The 21416-nt window shown below is 39.4% G+C and overlaps 1 protein-coding gene across 2 annotated transcripts in view; it reads right to left on the bottom strand.

Moving 5' to 3' along the window:
- Nucleotides 1-1607, bottom strand: part of nup160 (nucleoporin 160) — a 70081-nt gene extending 68474 nt beyond the window's left edge. Inside the window, exons 1-2 of one of the 2 annotated variants that reach the window (XM_084094948.1) lie at nt 1414-1607; nt 752-860 (exon numbers count right to left, since the gene is read on the bottom strand). In XM_084094948.1, coding sequence (XP_083951074.1) covers nt 752-860; nt 1414-1504 — 200 coding nt within the window. In that variant the 5' untranslated portion in view covers nt 1505-1607. Of the gene's footprint in view, nt 1-751; nt 864-1413 lie in introns of both variants that reach the window. The other variant, XM_084094947.1, reaches the window with a different exon arrangement.
- Nucleotides 1608-21416: the final 19809 nt, after the last annotated feature.

The following is a 21416-nucleotide window of genomic DNA, read 5'->3' as shown; positions in this document are numbered from 1 at the left end:
GTTATAGTTTTAGAGCTAGTAAGCCCAATTAGAGGTGCGGATTAATTCAGGTAGGACTGTGTGTAGACATATTTTATTATGTGTATTATGAGGTGGTCCGCGAACATTCTTGATTACAAATAGTGGTCCACACACACAAAAAGTTTGAAAACCCCTGAGCTAGAATGAGCGTTCTGCACCTGCGTGTAAATGAGACAACTGTCTATTTCTGCAGATATATTCATCTATATTCGTCATTCAAAAAGGGAAACCAACGGTGCAGATACACAAACCATAAACAAAGCATTGTGTGCTTACCGTTTTTGAATATCAATTCTGCTAAACACTTTCTTTATTCCACTCCGCTCATGTTAATATTGAAATATTGAATATATGGCTGACCGTCAGCTTGGTGTGTCCTGGGCTTTACATGTCTTAAAACATTACTTAAAACATTTTGGCACACTAAACTGCACTGTGATCTGCTGTTTAACCAATAACGTCACACAATTTTGATTGCAATAATAATAATAAAGTACAGACTCAAGGACACTTCAGTATATATTTCTAATGTTGTTCCAGGCACTCTTACCTAATCCAAGTTTCTGAACATGAGGAGGGAGATAATTTCTAAGAAGGTGAATCACTTTTTATTTGATGGAGAAACTACAATATAGGCAAAAGCATTAAGTTACTGTATCAAAAGAGAGCCTACTTAAGAGTTACATAATAAACCTCAACAACATCATTCAAACGAGTGAAAAGCTCTCACCAGTGGATGAATCTGTTGCTGGTGACTGAGAGGAGTTTCCCACTGTCCTCATAAGAGAATCCACCAGCACTGTCTGCATACTTAACACCGCCAGAGTTCACCCCAACACCTGCTGGACGCATACAAACACTTCAGTGAGTGAGTGGATTTATATTTCTCATCATATAAAAAACGCTTAGGCATATAAATTGTTTTCAGTGTTTAAATGCCAAAAAAGTGATAACTTCAAAATGTGTTTAAGTTACATATGCATACACACACACACACCTAACATATTTAAGTGCGACACACTTTTAAACAAGTTTATCTAGCGCGGGTTTGGTCCTTCTGCAAAAACAATCTCCTAACAACACGTTTGAGACTTTTGCCCTCTAAACTAGAGGCAAGTTATGTAGTAAAACCCTTTAAAAAACTGTAATTTCTGGATACTGACAGCAAATATCACAGTCAGATTAAAAAAAAATATATATATATATATATATATTTAATATAGATTTATGTGATCGTTATACAGTATGACCCACAACACCAGTTGTGAGCCTGCCATGGCGTCACACACGAGCTGCTAACACTAAAGCCACCATTTAATCGCTCAGCCTATTTTAACGCACATCTGATTGAAAATGCCGTGTCTACAACAGTTTAATATTAAAAGGAGTTACCTAGATTCAGTGTTATCTGTCTGAATCGTGAGACAGTCTCTCTTTCAAATCCGCAGATCTCAATGTAACTCCTCTCCAGAACACCCGCCATCTTCACGCGCTGCACGCTGGGACTGAGCTCGCGCTTCCGCCTTTCAAAACCTTAAAGGGCCAGTAAACTACAGTTTCTTCAATCCTAACGTTACAACCACCATGGAATCTTCTTCTTCTTCTTCTTCTTGTAGTTTCCGGCAGACTAGACGCATCTATGGCGTATTGCTGCCCTCCTCTGTTCTCTAATCGCTATTTACAACTTATTTAATACTACTTGTCTATATCTTTTTATATACTCCAATGTTTTGCAGATACTCCATCAGTTTTTTCAATTTGATCCACCTATCCAAGTTCAATAAAGAACATAAATTAAAAACAGTTTCTCCAGTTGCTCCCAGTTCCCTGAACAATTTCTTCCTTTGAGGAGAGTACCTCCTGCACTGCACTAATACATGCATCACTGTTTCCTTATCTCCACATTCACACTGTCCATCAGGATGTTTACCAATCAGAGCCAGCCCACTCCTCAGTCCACAATGTCCAAACCTCAATCTAGATTAGACTACTGCATCTCTTCTCTGACATCTATAATTACATCTGTCTTTCTCTACCATTCTTTGTACTGAAAAATAAGCTCTCCCTTTCCTTTCACAATCCCATGACCTTTGCCACATTTCTTTTACTGACCTATTTATTATTTCTGTGTAATCTGGTGACCCATATTGCAAATTAAGTTTAACCCTTTCCTCCTGCACTGCTTTCTTTGCCACCTCATCTGCTTCCTCATTACCCTCCACACCCATGTGCGCCGGAACCCACAAAAACCCCACCTTATACCCTGCTTTGTAAACTCTATACAACACCTGCAAAATCTCCACAAGTAAGTCAGGTCTTGACTTAGATTTCATATCTTTAATTGTAATTAGAGTTGCGGCTGAATCACATATGACTGAATATTCCCGTTTGTTATCTTCTACCCACTTTACTGCCCATAGGACTGCTACCAACTCTGCAGTAAATACTGACAAATGATCAGGAATCCTACAACCTTTTTTATATCCTATTTCAGGTATGCTTATACCAAAAGCCACTTTACCACTCTCAGGATCCTTCGACCCATCAGTATAAATTTGTAGATGACCTCCCCACAATTGACTCTGCCGAGCTTTTATCTCCTCCACTACAAACTCTGACATCTTTCTTTTACTTGTTTTCAAAAAATATAAATCAACATTGGGATCTGGAATCAACCACAAAGGTACACCTGATCGACATATTGGTGGACATACATTCAAATTCATAATACCATTTTCACCTGCCATGGATTTGAGTGTTTCTGTAAAGTTTGTTTTAACCAATCCTGCTGTTCCCATAAACTCCCAATGCTGACTCAACAGGTTTTTTGTTGGTAATTTTCCAGTCTGTCCTTTTAGTTTCATTAAATACTTTAAACCAAGTTTATGTCTTCTTATTTCTAATGGCATATCCCCTGTTTCTATTAATAGCGCAGGTATTGGAGTTGTATGAAACGCCCCACTACACACTCTAAGAGCTTTTGCTTGGACTATATCAAGCTGTCTAATTACTGAAGGGGCTGCTGCCCCATATACCATACAGCCATAATCAATAATTGATCTAATCATTGCTCTATATATCATCATCATAGTTTCACTATCAGCCCCCCATTCAGCCCCAGCCACACACCTTAAGACATTAATTATTTTCCCACATTTAAGCGAAAACATCTCAATATGCTTTTTCCATGTCATTCTTTCATCTAACCACATCCCTAAAAATTTAAAATGTTTAACTTTTCCAATAGTCGTATTATATATTTGTAACAGCTGTGTTGGCATTTTCTTCTTACATCCAAAAACCATGTATTTTGTTTTTTCTGTTGATATTTTAAAGCCCCAATCATCGGCCCATTCAGATACACTCTTTAAAGCAGTTTGAATTTTGCCAAAAATATAAGAAAGGTTCCTCCCTCGCTTCCAGAGGGCCCCATCATCTGCAAATAATGAAAACCGAAATTCTTTTCCCACTCTGCTAAACATACCATTAACTAGTATATTAAAAAGAACTGGGCTTATAACGCTTCCTTGAGGTGTTCCATTCTCTATCTCAAGTTCCTCTGATAATTCACTTCCCACCCTTACCTGAATAGTCCTATTACTTAAAAAATTCTTAATCCAGTTAAACATTCTTCCTCTGATTCCCGCATCATAAAGTGCAATGAGCAACCCCTCCCTCCAAAGCATATCGTACGCTTTTTCAATGTCCAAAAACACTGCGACAACATTCCTTATTAGCGATGGCTTTTTTGATGTCAATATCTATGTCTAAAACAGCATCCATTGTTGACCGCCCCTGCCTGAATCCACTCTGATATTCCACAAAATATCCGCTTTTCTCCAGTTTATCCACAAGTCTATCTGTTACCATGCGCTCCATAATCTTACATAAAACAGCGGTTAATGCAATTGGTCTATATGAACTAGGATTATCTGTTTTTTTTCCTGGTTTCACAATTGGAATGATTACAGCATGTTTCCACTCTTTAGGAAGACTTCCACTCTCCCATACATTATTAATTAGGGCAAGAACTTTTCCTCCAAACATTTCTCCAGAATTTTTAAACAATTGATATCCTAACCCATCCCTACCAGGTGCGGTATCTTTCCCCTGAATAATAGCTTTTTGTAGTTCTTTTATTGAGAAAAATACATTAATATAATCAGAATTATCACAATCAATTATCAATTTAGCCAAATTACCTCTTGATATTTGACTTCTCCTTCTCCTATTTAAGTCATCTACATTTTTGGAGCTATGTACTTTTTGGAATTGCTTGACTAACATACTTGCTTTCTCTTTACTATTTACAGCTTCTTCCCCATCACAATGGAGGACAGGGATTTCTGTCTGCCGATAGATACCCGTCATTCTATGAACTAGATTCCAAATCTTTTTTAATGGCGTATCCGGTCCTAATTTATTACAAAAAGTCTTCCAACTATGCTTCTTTGCCTCCTTAATTACACGTCTAGCCTTAGCTCTAAGCCTTTTATATTCAATTGCATAATTCTCTAATAAATGATTCTTTAATTTTTTATATGCCCTATTCCTATCTCGGACCGCAGAATCACATTCTTTAGTCCACCATGGTACCATTGCTCCTCTTACTGGTATTTTTTTCTTTGGTATATTCTGAACTGCTGCTGTCCACATCATTTTGCTAAGGGACCTATTCCAATCGTCTACTCCTTTTCCACTCCTTTTCCTATATCTATTTTTGATATTCCCATATTCACTTGTTCCTCAAACTTGATCCAATTAGCTCTTTTATAATTAAGCCGCAGGGGACAATGTACTGGCTCCTCAATCAGACACCTACCAAATTTACTAATTATTGGCACATGATCACTTCCCATTGAATAAAGATCCATTGTCTCCCACCTACTAATTGATGCTAACTCTGCCGTCACAATTGTAATATCTATGGAGGATGACATTGACCGACTCGCACCAAACCATGTAGGCCGACCATCATTTAACACAACTAAATTATTTTTGTCTATAAAATTTTCTACAATTTGACCATTTCTGTCTCTCTTCTCACCTCCCCACATTTCATTATGAGCATTAAAATCCCCAACCCAGATCCCCTGTACACTAATCTTATCTATAATGTCCTGAAAATGACTCTCTTCTAGCTTAATACACGGATTATATAAATTTACAATAGAGATTTTCCCTCGATCAGTCCAAACTTCTGTAATGACGCACTCTAATACCGTTTTAATTTCTATTCTTCTATACTGAACTCCATTTCTTATAAAGGTGGCGCAACCCCCTCCTAATGTATTCTCCCTATCTTTCCTTTCACACTTGTACCCCGGAATTATAAAATCTAATCTTGGTTTTAACCAAGTTTCCTCAATACAAAAAATTTCTGGTTTTTCTCCAAGTCCATCTATCAAACGTTTGAACTCTTGCCCATTCGCAATAAGACTCCTTGCATTCCATTGCATTATGAAAAACATAATACAAAAAACACTAATCACCATCATATTCTTCATGTCTGCTATCCATTTCTTCTCCCTCATTATCGTCCAACTCTACCTGCTGACTTCCATTTATTCTTTGATCTGCACTGTCCTGAGTATAAGTAAATTCCCATAATTCCTTTGGATTAATCCCCTTAAATCCTAGAAGTTTTTCTGCAGCAGAAGCAATTTCACGAGCCACATCTGATTTTTTGTTTGCCACCATTTTAACTCTCCACATTGTTTCAACCATGAACGCCAGTAGACCTTTTTTGCTAATCACAACTAAGTCATCCTTACAAACCTGTCCCTTTGCTAGTTCTCTTGCCATGGCCTCACCTTGGCATCATCATCAGATGATGAGTCATCATCATTCAGAGTTTCTAATGATTAGACCAAAAACCTCCGCACATACTAACCTAGAATACTGTCTAACAATTGATCAAAAGTTCTTACCAGAACCAGGAAGTATGACCATATTAGCCCGGTTCTGTCAACACTGCATTGGCTCCCTATAAAACATTGTATAAATTTTAAAATATTGCTGATTACTTACAAAGCACTAAATGGTTTAGCTCCCCAGTACTTGAGCGAGCTCTTAACGCATTATAGTCCTTCACGTCTATTGCGATCTCAAAACTCTGGCCAGTTGATAATACCAAGAATATTAAAATCGACTGCTGGCAGTAGATCCTTTTCCTATTTAGCACCAAAATTCTGGAACAGTCTTCCTAACATTGTCCGGGAAGCAGACACACTCTGTCAGTTTAAATCTAGACTAAAAACACATCTCTTTAACCTGGCATACACATAGAAAATGATACATTCCTATTATTCAAATCAGTTAAATGATTATTAGGCTGCATAGATTAAGTGAGCCGGAACCGGGACCTCTTCCTATAATACCCAATGTACCCGTTACATCATAAGAAGAATGTCATCTACACTAATGTTAGTCTTTCTGCTTATTACGAGGTTCACTGTTATCAGCTGAATCCAGGCCGTATCCAGATCAGATGGAAGACCTGCTCCTAGACACGACCACAACGCATGATGTAATCAGCTGGATCCGGGCCGTATCCAGACCAGATGGAGGACCTGCTCCTAGACATGACCACAATGCATCCCTGAAGTGTTAGCAGAGATTGTGTCAACTAGACTCTCCCCTGTGAAGGCCTCATCGACACGACAGCCATCGGCACTGATCCTCAACAAACCTGTCTCCATACCGACGTGACTCCGATATTCAACCAGATGGAACTGGATAATATTCTGATTGTTCCAATCCAATCTGACTTCTGACTTGTAATGCTGCCTGAATTATAATCATACACTGTTGGTTCGTTGGCCAGAGGAGAACTGGCCCCCCGACTGAGCCTAGGTTCTCCCAAGGTTTTTTTTTGTTCTCCATTCTGTCACCTGATGGAGTTTTGGTTCCTGCCACTGTCGCCTTTGGCTTTTGGCTTGCTTAGTTGGGGACACTTAATATTCAACAATATTATTGATCTGCTAAATCAATAACTAAATTAATAACTTTTTTTACAACAAAAATGAACCATCACTGAACTTACTTAAGCTGGACTGTAACACTATTTTCTTCTGTATCTGCTGTACAGCAGAAACAAACTTTGTTGCATTATTTTCCTGTTATCACTGTAAAGCTGCTTTGAAACAATCTGTATTGTAAAAAGCGCCACATAAATAAGGGTGACTTGACTTGACTTAAAGTCACAGCAGCCTAATAAAACAGTTGCTGTGATGTCTGTCATTAATGTTCATCAAAGAACAAGGGCAACAGAGAAAATTGTTAATTAATCTATATTTAATTTATTTGTTTATAATTTGTGAAGTGTTTGATAACTTTATTCAATTTCTGTATATTTCTGTATATATCAGTATACTATATTCCTGTTAGACAGGCAGGAAGGCCACAATATCATTTATTATAATAGGTTTATGTGAAGAGTGTTTTAAGTTCACTTAAATAAAAAAAAAATGTTTTAAAGCCTAATAAATGTTGAAATTGATAACTTTCAATTATACTGTGATGTTCAATGCCTATTATTCATTTTTAACTAACCACTTATTAATGACTTACAACTGAACGTTATTATAAAGTGTTACCGAAATCTCATACAGCAATCATGAGAACAGCAACATGAAAACAAATAAGAACAACCCGTCAAAGTCTTGAACTCATGATTAGTTTGATTCCATAATAACCCAATGGATGAATTGCAAAGCTAGTGCATATTTATTATCTGGAGGGCAGGCTACACGAATAAACAAGGTATGCAAAGTGGCGTAAAGGATCGCTGGGTCCTACCACCTTGGTGAAAACTTGCTGGGACCCGAGGGGTACATATGCCTCTTGCAAAGGCTTCACCAGAGACCATTGGGGAACAGGCTTTGACCCCATAGGTGATATCTTTTCCCTTCAAGGTTTAGTCATAGAACATTACTGGAACAGAACAATACATCCACACAGAGCAAACATGAACTAATATAAACTTCTTATGATTAATTTTCACACTTTTATCATATAGTGACCAGTGGTGTTGTAAATACCTAAAGAGTTACATAATACCAAGTAAGAAAACATGTAAGTGGCTACATGTGGTGTGATAGAACTTCAAGACCTTAAAAAGCCATAGAGACATGAGTACAGTATTAGTATCAGTGAAACTGGCCTTCATTCATAAAAAGATGCCATTACAACAACTATTTAAAATACACTGTCTTTAAGTTGTTTCTACATTAATTTGGAGATTAACTGAATTTTTTTTTTTTACATTTTTTATTTTGTTTGGAAAAGGCATTTTCCATCACGATCAACAGTACAAAAATACAGAATTGGTGTTTACTTAAGTCCTTTTCCTGTTTATGCAACCGTTTACAGGTGAGTAACAAGAGTCATTGAAGGACATATTTTGTGCAGTAAAGGACAGTCCTCCTGTTCCATCATGGGCATCCCTTGTCACTTTCCTGAGAACATATCCTTATATATTCCGCTAAATATGAAAGGTCCAGCACATTTGCTTTCATTAAATTCTCTCTTCAACCCACATGCTTGCAACCTGCAAAGTTGCGTTTTATGCATCAACATATTAACAATCTTAAAAAGACAACTATATACAATAGCGTGAAGGAACTTGCTTATTGTTGTTTCCATCCGGGATAGTAAACTGACAAAAAATAATAATCACATAAAGTAATAAATATTTTTTTTTTTTTTTTTTTAAACTTCAGAGGGATCAAACAAAGTCTGCTCTAATCGGGGTTATAAATTCAATCCATTTTTCCCAAATTTGATAGAACTTAACCTTTTGGGTTCTCAGACAATAGGTCAGCTTTTCCATTTTGAATATTTCAAGAATTATTCCGTGCCAGTCCTCAATTGTGGGTGATGTTACATTTAACCACTTCCTGGTAATGGATTTTTTACTTGCAGCTAGAAGAGCCTGAAGCAGCTTTATGTCCCTCCTTAGGGGTATTTGACACTTGAACACTGTATTTAATGTGTTGTGAATGCCGCTCCAGTACTGGTTCAGTTTGGGGCAGCCCCAAAATACATGGAAATGGTTTGCCTCTGGTGAACCACATTGTCTCCAACAGGTTACATTAGTGTTCTTGTATTTCTCTTGACATGGGGTCTTAAAGTATCTTATAACATTCTTCCAACAGTGCTCTCTCCAGTCCATGGAGTTGGTTGAAGACCATTGAAAAGTGCATATTTCCCCCCAAACCTCCTCAGAAAGCCTTATTTCTGCCTCTCTTTCCCATTTTTCTTTAATATGAAGTGTACTTTCATTGGTGGCGTGGAATAGTGAGTTGTATAGTAATGAGATACCTTTTTTCAGAGTTGAACTGTAGGCTAATTTCAGAATTCTATAAAATGTTGATTCTGCTGCTGAAAGGTCTGTTATTTTGCATTTCTGGTTGAAGTAATCACGGATTTGAAGGAATCTAAAAAAATCGTTTTGTTGTAGGTCATGTTTGGTCCTCAAACCCTGAAAACTTTGTATCGTGCCTTTATGTGTAAAGGAGAGATAGGTTGTAAGACCCTTCTCGACCCATGATTCACATCTTTTATCCCCCCTATTAGGAAGGAATTCTGTGTCATAGGCACACCATCTAAAAAGTTTTAGCATCCTATGAATTCCACATGCCTTAACCACCTTCTGCCATATTTTCAGTGTTTGAATAATCCAGGGGTTATTAATTTTTTCTAATTTGGCTGCCAGACCTCTATCAGCAATTGTGGATTGAAGGGGAAACATAGGGGAAAATCCAAACTCTAATTCTTTCCACTTGGCCTTGTATTCCCCATTGCACCAGTGCAACAAGGGAATTAGTTGTGAGGCATAGTAATAGTTTCTTAGGCAAGGAAGTGCAAACCCGCCTCTCTCCTTTCCTAGCTGTAAAATGGTAAACCAAATCCGTGGTTTCTTTCCCTGCCAGATAAAGCGAGAGATCCACTTGTCCCATTCTCTGAATTGAGTGTCACTCACCTCTACGGGTAGAGTTCTGAAGATGTATAATAAGCGGGGGAGGATATTCATTTTGATTTTGACTGCACTTATCCTTGAGCTCAGATTAAGAAAGGGGATGAGGTTCCATCTGTGCATATCCAAATTTATTTTTGAGGATAATGGTTCATAATTTGCCTGTGATAATTTTGAGAGATCCTTTGTCAAATTTATACCTAAATATTTTATTGAATTGGCTTCCCATTTGAGATTATATTTTTCCTGTAGATTTCTTGGGGCATTACAGTTTAATGTCATGACCTGTGTTTTCAAGATGTTGAGCTTATAGCCTGATAGTTTCCCGAAGTCTTCTAGTAGGGTCATCAATCCTATAAATGATGTCTCAGGTTCCTCCAGGTACACCAAAACATCATCTGCAAACATTGCCACCTTCTGTTCAGTCCCTGCCATGGTAATGCCTTTAACAGCTTCACTTTGTCTTATCAACTGGCCCAAGGGCTCAATAAATAAAGCAAAAAGTAGAGGAGAAATCGGACAACCCTGTCTTGTTCCTCTTTCCATAACGAAGGAGTCAGAGAGATCTCCATTAATCTTTACTCGAGCCACTGGTTTATTATAGAGGGACTGAATTGTTTTAATAAAATTATCATGAAAGCCAAACTTTCCCATAACTCTGTATAAGAATGCCCATCGAACCGAGTCGAATGCCTTCTCGGCATCTAGTCCCACTATCAATGATCTAGTTTTGTTTTTGTTTGTTTGATCTAGAATATGCAATGTTCTTCTTATGTTATCCAAAGTTTGTCTCTGCTGGATGAATCCTGTTTGATCTAAATGGATGAGGTCCGGCAAAATTCTTTCTAATCTGCGAGCTAAAATGGATGTGAATAGTTTATAATCCAGATTAAGAACACTAATAGGTCGGTAGTTACCACATTTCTGCCTGTCTTTGTCCTCTTTAGGAATGACTGAGATGGTTGCTTCCCTCCAGGAGGGTGGTATTTCTCCTTTCTGTAAGACCCAATTAAATGTATTTAGTAATATTGGGGATAGCTCTGGTTTAAAGGACTTGTACCACTCGGTATTGTAGCCATCCGTACCCGGGGACTTGCCAGCCTTCAATTTAGAAATTTAATTCACTGATTGATATTGGTTGTATTAAGTTTTTGTTTTGTGAGTCTGTGAGTTTAGGTAAGTCTAGAGAATTTAAGAAGGATTCAATTTGTGCTTCATCCGAACCTTGAGGTTGAGAGTATAATGTCTTGTAGAAGGTTTCAAAACTCTCCTGAATTTTTTCTAATTTATATTCAATCACCTTTGTTTTCGGGTTCTTTATTTTATAGATAGTATTATCCACCTGCTGTTTACGTAATTTGTATGCAAGAAATTTTTATGATTTTCCTCCCACTTCATAGTTCTTTTGGTTCAGGAAGATAGTTTTTTTCTGAGTTTCTTGTGTGTATATGTCGTCGATTTCACTCTGTAATTTTTTAATTTCCTCTTTCAAGTTTGAGCTTACATTTCTACTGTTAGAAAGTTGTAACTGTTTTAGTTTTCCTTGAAGGTCAGACTGGAGTTTTTTCATGTGCGTGGTAATGGATATTATTTTACCTCTCAATACAGCCTTCAATGTGTCCCATAAGATTGTAGGCGACACCTCCCCAGAGTCATTAAAATCTAGAAAATCTTGAATTTCCCCTCTCAGTTTTGCTCTGATTTTTGGATCATTGAGTATGTTTGAGTTCAATCTCCATAAGTTTTTCTTAATCTTCCCTCCTAATATTAAAGATAAAGAGATCGGGCTATGATCCGACAGGTCAATTGTCTTTATACTACAGTCCATGATTTTAAATCTATCAGCGCTAAACATAAAGAAATAGTCTAGTCTTGAGTATACCGAGTGAGGAAAGGAGAAATGTGTGTAATCTCTACAGGTAGGGTGCAATTCCCTCCATACGTCCATTATTCCCAATTCACTCATCAGTGACATCATTCTCTTAGTTAGGGTTTTGTTCTGGGTAGTTGCTCTGGATGAGTCCAGTGCGGGGTTCAACCTGATGTTAAAATCACCTCCACAGATTACCACCCCCTGTGAGTTCACCATTAAGTCAAAAATAAGTTTATAAAATATCCAATCACTTGCTGGGGGAGCATAAACATTTATTAACGTTATTTCTTTCCCTTCTATTCTCCCTGTGATTTTAACAAATCTACCATCCTCATCCCGGACCTCAGATATGTGATCATAGTTAAGTGTGTTTGATATAAGAGTGGCGACACCTCTTTTGTGGCCTGCCTTGCATGAGGAAGAATAAACATGCCGGAAGCCCATCCTTTTTAACTTAATGTGTTCAGATTGAATCATGTGTGTTTCCTGGAGGAAAGCTATCTGAGCTTTTTCTTTTTTCAACTTTGACAAGATTTTACTCCTCTTGATTGGATTTAATAACCCGTTTACATTAAATTAAATTATTTTCACAGACTCTCCTTGCATTTTGTCATAACTAAAATTAATTGGTCATTCTTTCCCTCTGGTGAAAAAGTAAGCAGTCCCTTCACAATAAGAACACAAAACAAAAGAACATAACCAAAACAGTTACTATGAACTTGTAACATATAAACCTCTGTCCAAGCTTCCAAAAATAGGGCCAGTCTACTGCCCTGCTTTAGACCCGAGGGATAACCTCTGTTTCCAAACTGGAATAGGGGGCCCTCTGCTGTGGTAACAGCCATATAAATGTCTCTCTCCCCCCTTCTCTTTTTATCCCGACCTTGTATTATGAATTAAGCCGTATATAAAAATATATAAACCTTTTCAGACATTGCTTTCGTTTAAATTACCCTGTGTCCTGAGTTTTTGTGCGTCTGAATACTTGCAACTTGTCCTTGTAGCTTGGTAGAGCTTTGCCGGACTGAGCTGCGCCCTGCGACCGTGCTGGCTGCCACGACCAGCGCTGAATCCTTTCCATCAGGGATTTCGGCTGGGTGATTACTTTCACCGGGAAGCCCCTTCTTGCTAGATCCCCGGTTGCATCCTCCACCGTCTCGTATGTTGTGGCCCCTCCTCATAGAAAACTTTCAGTCGGGCTGGGTAGAGGGTTTGGAACTTTATGTTGTTTTCCTTCAGAAGCCTCCGCGCCTCGGCGTATTCCCTCCTCTTGGCTAGGATTCCTGGTGTGTAGTCGTGATCGAGGTTGATCTTGGAGTTTCCCAAGGTGAAGCCTTTCTTTTGCCAAGCCAGTTTAATGATTTCTTCTTTCATCGTGAAACTGAGAAATCTGACCAAGATTGATCTAGGCTGTGCGCCGGCCAGTGGCTGCGGCGCCAGCGCTCGGTGGGCTCTTTGTATTTGCATGTCCCTCGAAGGTGGAATGCTGAGGTTCTCTCTGAGCAGCTTCTCCACGAAGGGGATCATTGACTCCGGTCCACCCTCAGCTCCTTCGGGGACTCCGTATATCCTCACATTTTCTCTGCGTGAGTGCCCTTCTTGGTCTGTTATCTTAGCTTGGAGCTGCTCTTGTATTTTTACCATTTCGGCTAACACCTCTTCTGCGCTTTGCAGCCTCTCCTCGCTCTCCACTATTCTTGCTTCAGCTTCATCCATTCTCGAGTTGGTTTTTGCGATCTCTTCCTTGATATCTTTAAGCTGATGTTTGTTGTCTTGCCTAAATTCGCGTAATTCTCTGAGAATTAAAGTCAGATTCGCGGACTCGCCTCCTCTGTTCACTTCGTCTTTGTCATGGCTAACGTTAGCTGTGGGGGAGCCAGCGCCAGCACCTTCTTGTTGGTGCGCTTCGTTGCCTTCGTCAGCACTTGGAGCAGTTTGTTTTTTATGGTGGCTTTTATTCGGCATCTTCGCCCTCTTCTAGATTTTCCAAGATATCGGTAAACACGTCTGTAATTCTAACTTTGGGGCAGTCTTATTTTACTTTGGTCGGGAGGTTTCTGCCTAAGCTGCCATCACTAGGTGACCCAGAAGCGGAACCTCCGTAGATTAACTGAAATTTATAACAATTTAAAAATATTAAAAGCTCAGATGTTTTTAATCGTAATTAATCACGCTTAATTACAGAAAAAAATTTGGATTAATTACTTAACTTTTTTTCCAAGGCTTCCTTGAATCTGATGTTCATGAAAAAGAGGGAACTCTGTAATCATAACTAAGCCAGAAAACAGTTTGTCTGTCTCTCAGTTTTCGAGGTGTGATATTTGCTTTTTTAAATTATTTAATTAAGAGACCATGTGCAACAACCTCTTCCACTCTTAGATCTGCTTAAAAGAAAAAGGCAGGGGGATCAGGCAAAATAGGGTCAAGTCTGTCTTCTGTTGGATGCCATGGCAATCAAAAAGCATGTACAGTATGACAAACTGTCACGGATGCAACCAACAGGCTCATTGTTTTCTAACTGAAAAAGCCAAGATAGCCTACATAATATCTCTCCTCTCTAGTTGCGCTCTTCAGTGGGCAAACACCATCTGGTACCAAGACAGCCCACTCACTCGCTCTCTTGACAGCTTTATCGCACACTTCAAGGAAGTGTTTGGTCATATCAGTCACCATACCTCGATCCACAATCAACTCTATCACCTCAGTCAAGGTAAATCTTCAGTTGGCGATTATGCTGTCCAATTCCACACCCTAAGGGCTACAAGTGGGTGAAACGAAACAGCATTAATAACTGCTTTTCGTCAAGATCGTTCCCAGATTTAAGGCTTCAAATGGCGATTCACGATGACACAATGGGATTAGAAAATCCGATTCAACGATCGCTCCAGCAGCATCAGCTAGCGAACCTAAGCAGGTTTATTAATTCAGTCTTACCCAAACTGAGTGACAACGACATATCCACAACAATATGTGCTTATACTGGGGTCCTAAAGATCATCTCATCCCAGACTGTCCAGTTCGTCCTCCTCGACCAATGGTGAGTGCTGTCCAATTTCCCTTAACCATCTATACATTCGAACGCACACCAGTGACAGTCATTTTTTTAATCTCAAAGGAACTTCTCAAACATCTCCGCATCAAGAAACTCCCCTTTTCACAAACCTTGAGCATTCATTCTATCCTGGGTAAGCCGCTTGGTCGAGGAGTCATTACTCAATGCACACCACATGTCACGCTCAGTATTGGAGTCCTGCATAGGGAGGATATCTAGTTTCTGGTGCTAGAAGGTTCTGCAGTTGATATCATCCTGGGATGTCCCTGGCAGCAGATCTATTCATCCATCGTTTCCTGGTCCACCGGAGAAGTTACCAAATGGAGTGGGTTCTGTTTCGATCATTGTCAAGTCAAGTCATCTTTATTTATATAGCGCTTTTTACAACACAGATTGATTCAAAGCAGCTTTACAGAGATTACAGGAAAATGATGCAACAAAGTTTGTGTCTAGAAGAAAATAGTCCATAGTCCATCTTAAGTAAGTTCAGTGATGGTTTAATTTTTGTTGAAAAAAAGTTATTAATTTAGTTCATGTATATATTTATAGCCACTCTGGAGAAAACCGTGATGTCATTGTCCAGCTCAGTTCAGTTCTCATATAATGGTGTCAATGCAGGCAGATCAATAATATTATTGAATATTAAATTAAATGTATTGTATACATCTATATTGTATACATTGTAATTGTATACATTTTCCTCAGAAAGATCCCTTATCTCAACCTTATCTTAGAATCCAGGGTTGATCTCCACTCCACCACCACTGAAAGTCCAGAAGTGCAGTCTACCGTGACGGTGGCAGAAAAATACGGGGATTTCCAGGACATTTTCAGTAAACAGCTGGCTATTAAACATCCACCTCATCAGCCTAGGGACTGCGTCATTGAGCTGGTACCTGATGCCACACTGCCCAAAGGTAGAATCTACCCCCTTTCGATCCCGGAGACACGGGCCATGGATGATTACATCGGGAAAGCTCTTAAACATGGATTCTGGACCTGCACAGAGCAAACAACTTGTTCCGTATTCGAAAGGGCGACGAGTGGAAAACAGCCTTCATCACACCCTCTGGGCTCTATGAATACCGCATGCCGTACGGGCTAGCAAACTCGCTTTCAGTCTTCCAAGGCTTCATGAACGAGGTATTCCGAGATATGCTCCAAAGATTTGTCATCTACATTGATGATATCCTGATCTACTCCCGTAACCTGACTGAACATCACAATCACGTTGCGCAGGTCCTTCAATGCCTTAAGAGATGATTAAGATCATTACCACCTTCCTGGGTTACATCATCGACGGATGTGGTATCCAAATGGACCAGGGGAAGGTTGGCCAACATTTTTATGAAGTTCATCGCCGACTTCAGCCTGATTGCTTCTCCAATCACATCACTACAGCGCCCAATCGGCCCAAGTCTCTGTCCTGGAGTCCAGCTGCCACGAAAGCCTTCACCCAGTTGAAAGAAGCCATTTACACCACTGCCAACCTACCCTTTGTCGTAGAAGTAGATGCCTCCACCAATGGTGTGGGGGCGGTGCTCTAGTAGCGGCAGGGGGAACAAGCTCCACTTCATCCATGTGCCGCCTTCTCTCGAAAACTGTCACCACCGGGGCAAAATGATGATATAATTTTACAACCGTGAGCTTCTAGCCATGAAGTTAGCTTTAGAAGACTGGAGACACTGGCTGGAGGGAGCTGAACGTCAATTCCTAGTCATGACTGATCATCGTAACTTGGAATATCTCCAAAATGCAGGCCGCCTTAATCCTCGCCAAGCCCAGTGGGCTTTGTTCTTCTCACGTTTCGACTTCAAAGTCACCTACCATCCAGGAGACAAGAACACTAAAGAGGATGCGCTTTCCCGCCTTCAGTCTTCTGAAACCTTTTCTCTTCCAGCCTTCTTCGTGTGTCCGATCCAATGGTCTCTGAATGACCAGATCACACCCTGCTCCGCCGGGAGGTCCTGAGGGGCACACTTACTTTCCATCTAACCTGTGCGTAACCCTCATGGACTAGTTCATTCATCTCCGGGATCCAGGCATCCAGGTAACCAGCAGCCCCTCTCGCTCCTCCGTGAACGCTACTGGTGGCCAAGTATGACCCAGGATGTCCAACACTTCATTCGAGGATGTCCTATCTGTGCCACCTCCAAAACACAGAGACACCTTCAGGCAAGCTTCATCCCCTACCCATTCCTCACCGTTCATGGTCTCACCTGGGAATAGACTTTGTCACCGATACCTCCATCTGATGAAAACACCTGCATCCTTGTAGCTATCAACTGCTTATCCAAAGCCTGCAAACTCATCTCATTCAAAGGCTTACCCACTGTCATGGAAACCGCCGAGGCCCTTTTTCATAACGTCTTTCGTAACTTCGGGTTACCAGAAGACATCGTGTCGGATAGAGGCTCACAATTTACCTCTCATGTCTGGAAAGCCTCCAATGACAGCAGATGAGGATGGTGTTGATTGTTCACCATTCCAGGATGCTTGCCCACTCGTTTGCGGGCTCTAACCGAAAAATAGTTTACACTTCAGGATTTGTCATGAGGAGTGTGTTTCTCCAAAACTTAAGTGTGAAGTGTGTTGTAGTAGCCTGGTAACTGATGCAGTACCTCACAGCAGAACGCTGGATTCAGCCAACCAGAAGCATTTCAAATGTGTTTCAGAAATGCAGTCTTTCTAGCATCAGCCTGCTTGTATACGGTCTGAGTTTGACTCTGAGGATGTCTTCTCTCTTGGGACCCACATAACTGACACTTGACCTTGAATTGACAACCGGCATTACCTTTTGTTCTCTCTTCTAGTCACCAGCTTCTGGCAATGAGATGGTACCTTAAATTGTAGATTATACAGACTACGTTTACAAAGTAGAAATACATGGAATAAATTGTGCAAAATAGTACAGCTTCAAGGGTATTAGAGAGTAAAGGTGTTTGTAAAATATAAATTTTCAGGAATAGCACTGTGTATTTTATTTTTATATGCACAACTCACTTTATGGTCTGAAAACATAATAGTATAAATAAACTAAGCTGTTATTATATAAACATAAAACAAAGGAGAGACAAATATAAGGAATAAAATATGCAAAACAACCCTATTTCAAGGGGTTTTTTTAGAAAACAAATGTAAGTTTGTAAGAAGGACGGAGGAAGAAGTTTGGAAGTTTAGGTAGAGGAAAAGCACTGTGTATTTTCTATTTAAAAGTTTTCTATTTTGTTTTAAGTTTGTTAAATACCATACGTATACTGTACTTTATGTGTTAATTTAAATCATATGATGTATTTGTTTATTGAATACAAATCTGAATAACATATTTAGTGAAAATACATGATTTGAATAAAATGCTGTTTATTAAACCATTAACCTGTATTAACCTTAACTGTGGGTCTCACACATCCGCCATGTTTATAGTCTTTTAGCACACTTTATAAGAGGCTGCACTGGTTACACCACCCTGAGGATGGCCCTGCCACCACCCATCAGATCCACAGAGGTGAAGCTGGACTAGTCAAGTCACCTTCATTTATATAGCGCTTTTAACCATATGGACTGTTTCAAAGCAGCTTTACAGTGATAATAGGAAATTAAAGTAACAGAGATTGTTTTGGCTTTACAGCAGCTCTAGAATAAAGTTATTGTACAGCTAAAGTTAGTTTTGATCAATTCACTTCTGTTGCAAAGATAATTAGTTATTAACTTGGGGCCGCTAACACGACACTGTTCTAACAGAAAACCCTTAACGTGCTCCGGCCCGCTCATCCACACAACAACAGCAAAAAAACGCAAACCTGTGAAAACGCTGACTGCATGCACATGCGTATTACACGTTTAGTCTATAGGTATGCGCGTTTGAATATATATGTGCGCAGGCGTGTAGTCTTTCTTTACAAATTGACCTAAACAAATGACTTGTCTGGCCTTAAAAAATTATAATACAGAATTATTTATCGCTTCTGTAGCCATGTGAACCGGAGCTATTTTGACAACTTTTTATCTGTACAGAGGCAAAGGGAAGGAGAAGCGAGCCTTCACAGTAGAGAGACTAGTTGACACTTCAGGACTGCATTGTCGTCGTGTCCAGGCGCAGGTCCTTCATCAGATCTGGATACAGCCTGGATCCGGTGGACTGCGGTAAACCTCGGGATAAACAGAGAAATTAATATTAGCGTAGATGATGTAACACTTATGATGTAACAAGTACATCAGGATTTATGGGGAGTGTTCCCGGTTCCGGCTGACCTAAACAATGCAGCCTAACATTGAATTATAGAAGTTTATAATGTATTATGAGTATGCTAGGTCAAAGAGATGTGTTTTTAGTCTAGATTTGAACTAACAGAGTGTGTCTGCTTCCCGGACAATGGTAGGAAGACTGTTCCAAAGTTTTGGTGCTAAATAGAAAAAGGATCTACCGCCAGAAGTCGATTTTGATATTCTAGGTATTTCAACTGGCCGGAATTTTGAGATCGCAATAGACGTGAAGGACTATAATGCGTTAAGAGCTCACTCAAGTACTGTGGAGCTAAACCATTTAGTGCTTTGTAAGTAATCTGCAATATTTAAAAAATGTATACAATGTTTAATAGGGAGCCAATGCAGTGTTGACAGAACCGGTCTAATATGGTCATACTTCCTGGTTCTGGTAATAACTCTAGATGCTGCGTTTTGGACCAGCTGTAGTTTGTTTATTGAGCGTGCAGGGCAACCACCCAGTAGAGCATTACAATAATCTAGCCTTGAGGTCATGAACGCATGAACTAATTGTTCCGCATTTGTCATTGAGAGCATATGACGTAATTTAGATATATTTTTAAGATGGAAGAATGCGGTTTTACAGATACTAGAAACGTGACTTTCAAATGAAAGATTGGTATCAAAGAGCACAGGCAATGGTCCTAGTACTGAGCTTGTGGTACTCCATACTGAACTTTTGATCGATGAGACATCTCTTCATTTCCTGCTACACACTGATAACTGTCAGATAAGTTTGATTTGAACCATGCTAATGCAATTCCACTAATGCCAACATAATTTTGAGTCTATTTAAAAGAATGTTGTGGTCGATAGTGTCAAATGCAGCACTAAGATCGAGTAACACTAATAGAGAGATACAACCACGATCAGATAATAAGAGCAAATCGTTTGTGACTCTAATGAGAGCAGTCTCAGTACTATGGTACAGTCTAAATCCTGACTGCAATTCCTTGCAGATATCATTTCTTTCTAAAAAGGAACACAGTTGTGAGGATACCACCTTTTCTAGTATCTTTGACAGAAAAGGTAGATTCGAGATCAGCCTGTAATTAACTAATTCTGTACGATCAAGTTGTGTTTTTTTAACAATCGGTTTAATCATAGCCAGCTTAAAAGTTTTTGGTACGTATCCTAATGACAAAGATGAATTAATGATATTAAGAAGAGGATCTATGACCTCTGGGAGCATCTCTTTCAGTAGCTTAGTCGGAATAGGGTGCAATGAATGAATCAAATTTTTCCTCAAGGGAGACTACAATCCACTGCCTGACGCGATACTGTAGTAGACGGTTGCATAGTTATAATTTTCTCCCTGATATTATCAAACTTGTAAGTAAAGAAGTTCATAAAGTCATTACTGCTGTGCTGCTTGGAAATGTCTGGGGTTGAAGTGTAAATGTTTCAAATAAATACCTAGGGTTTTGTTTTTCTTCTAATAGGGTTGAAAAATAAGCAGATCTAGCAGCTTTTAAAGCCTCTCTGCAAGTAATCGAGCTCTCCTTCCACAAAAAGCGAAAAACTTCTAGTTTTGTTTTCTTCCAGTTGCGCTCCATTTTTCTGGCTGTTCTCTTAAGGGCCTGAGTGTGCTTGTTGTACCACGGCGTTGGACTATTTTCTTTAATCTTCTTTAAGCGCAAAGGAGCAACTGTGTCTAAAGTGCTGGAAAAGAGAGTTAAAAGTGTCTGTCGCAATATCGAGTTCTTCTAAGCTATCTGGGATGCTGAGATGATGAAACTGATCGGGAATGTTATTAATAAAGCAATCTTTAGAAGCAGAAGTGATAGGTCTAATATATGTTTTTTTATCTGTTGAACATCAATTACATTTTTACCCTTAAATGGGTTTGGGAGTTTTTTATATTTCCTAATTCGGGGAACAGACACAGTCTCTATATGATGATATCTAGGTGAAAGAGTCTCTATGTGATGGGATTTATCTGACCTTGGTGAGGTGAGACAGCAGACGGTAGGTTTAGCCAGTCTGTCTGCTTCCTGACCTGAGCCCCAATTCATGTTTGAGCTCTAAGACTATGTCCATATTACTAGAGAGAAGAGCAGCACCATCCCAGGAGGGATGAACACCATCTCTTTTCCAATTGTCTATGAATTCTATATTATTTTGTGGACACCACTTAGACAGCCACCCATTGAGTGAGGACAATCTACTAAGTATCTCCTCACTCCTGGAACAGGAAGGGGGCCAGAGCAAATTACAGTGCTTGACAT

The sequence above is a fragment of the Abramis brama genome (assembly GCF_963993115.1).
Source record: "Abramis brama genome assembly, chromosome: 20".
NCBI classification, from domain to species: domain Eukaryota; kingdom Metazoa; phylum Chordata; class Actinopteri; order Cypriniformes; family Leuciscidae; genus Abramis; species Abramis brama.
The sequence above is the reverse complement of the archived record's forward strand: the minus strand, read 5'-3'. Positions and strand labels throughout refer to the sequence as shown.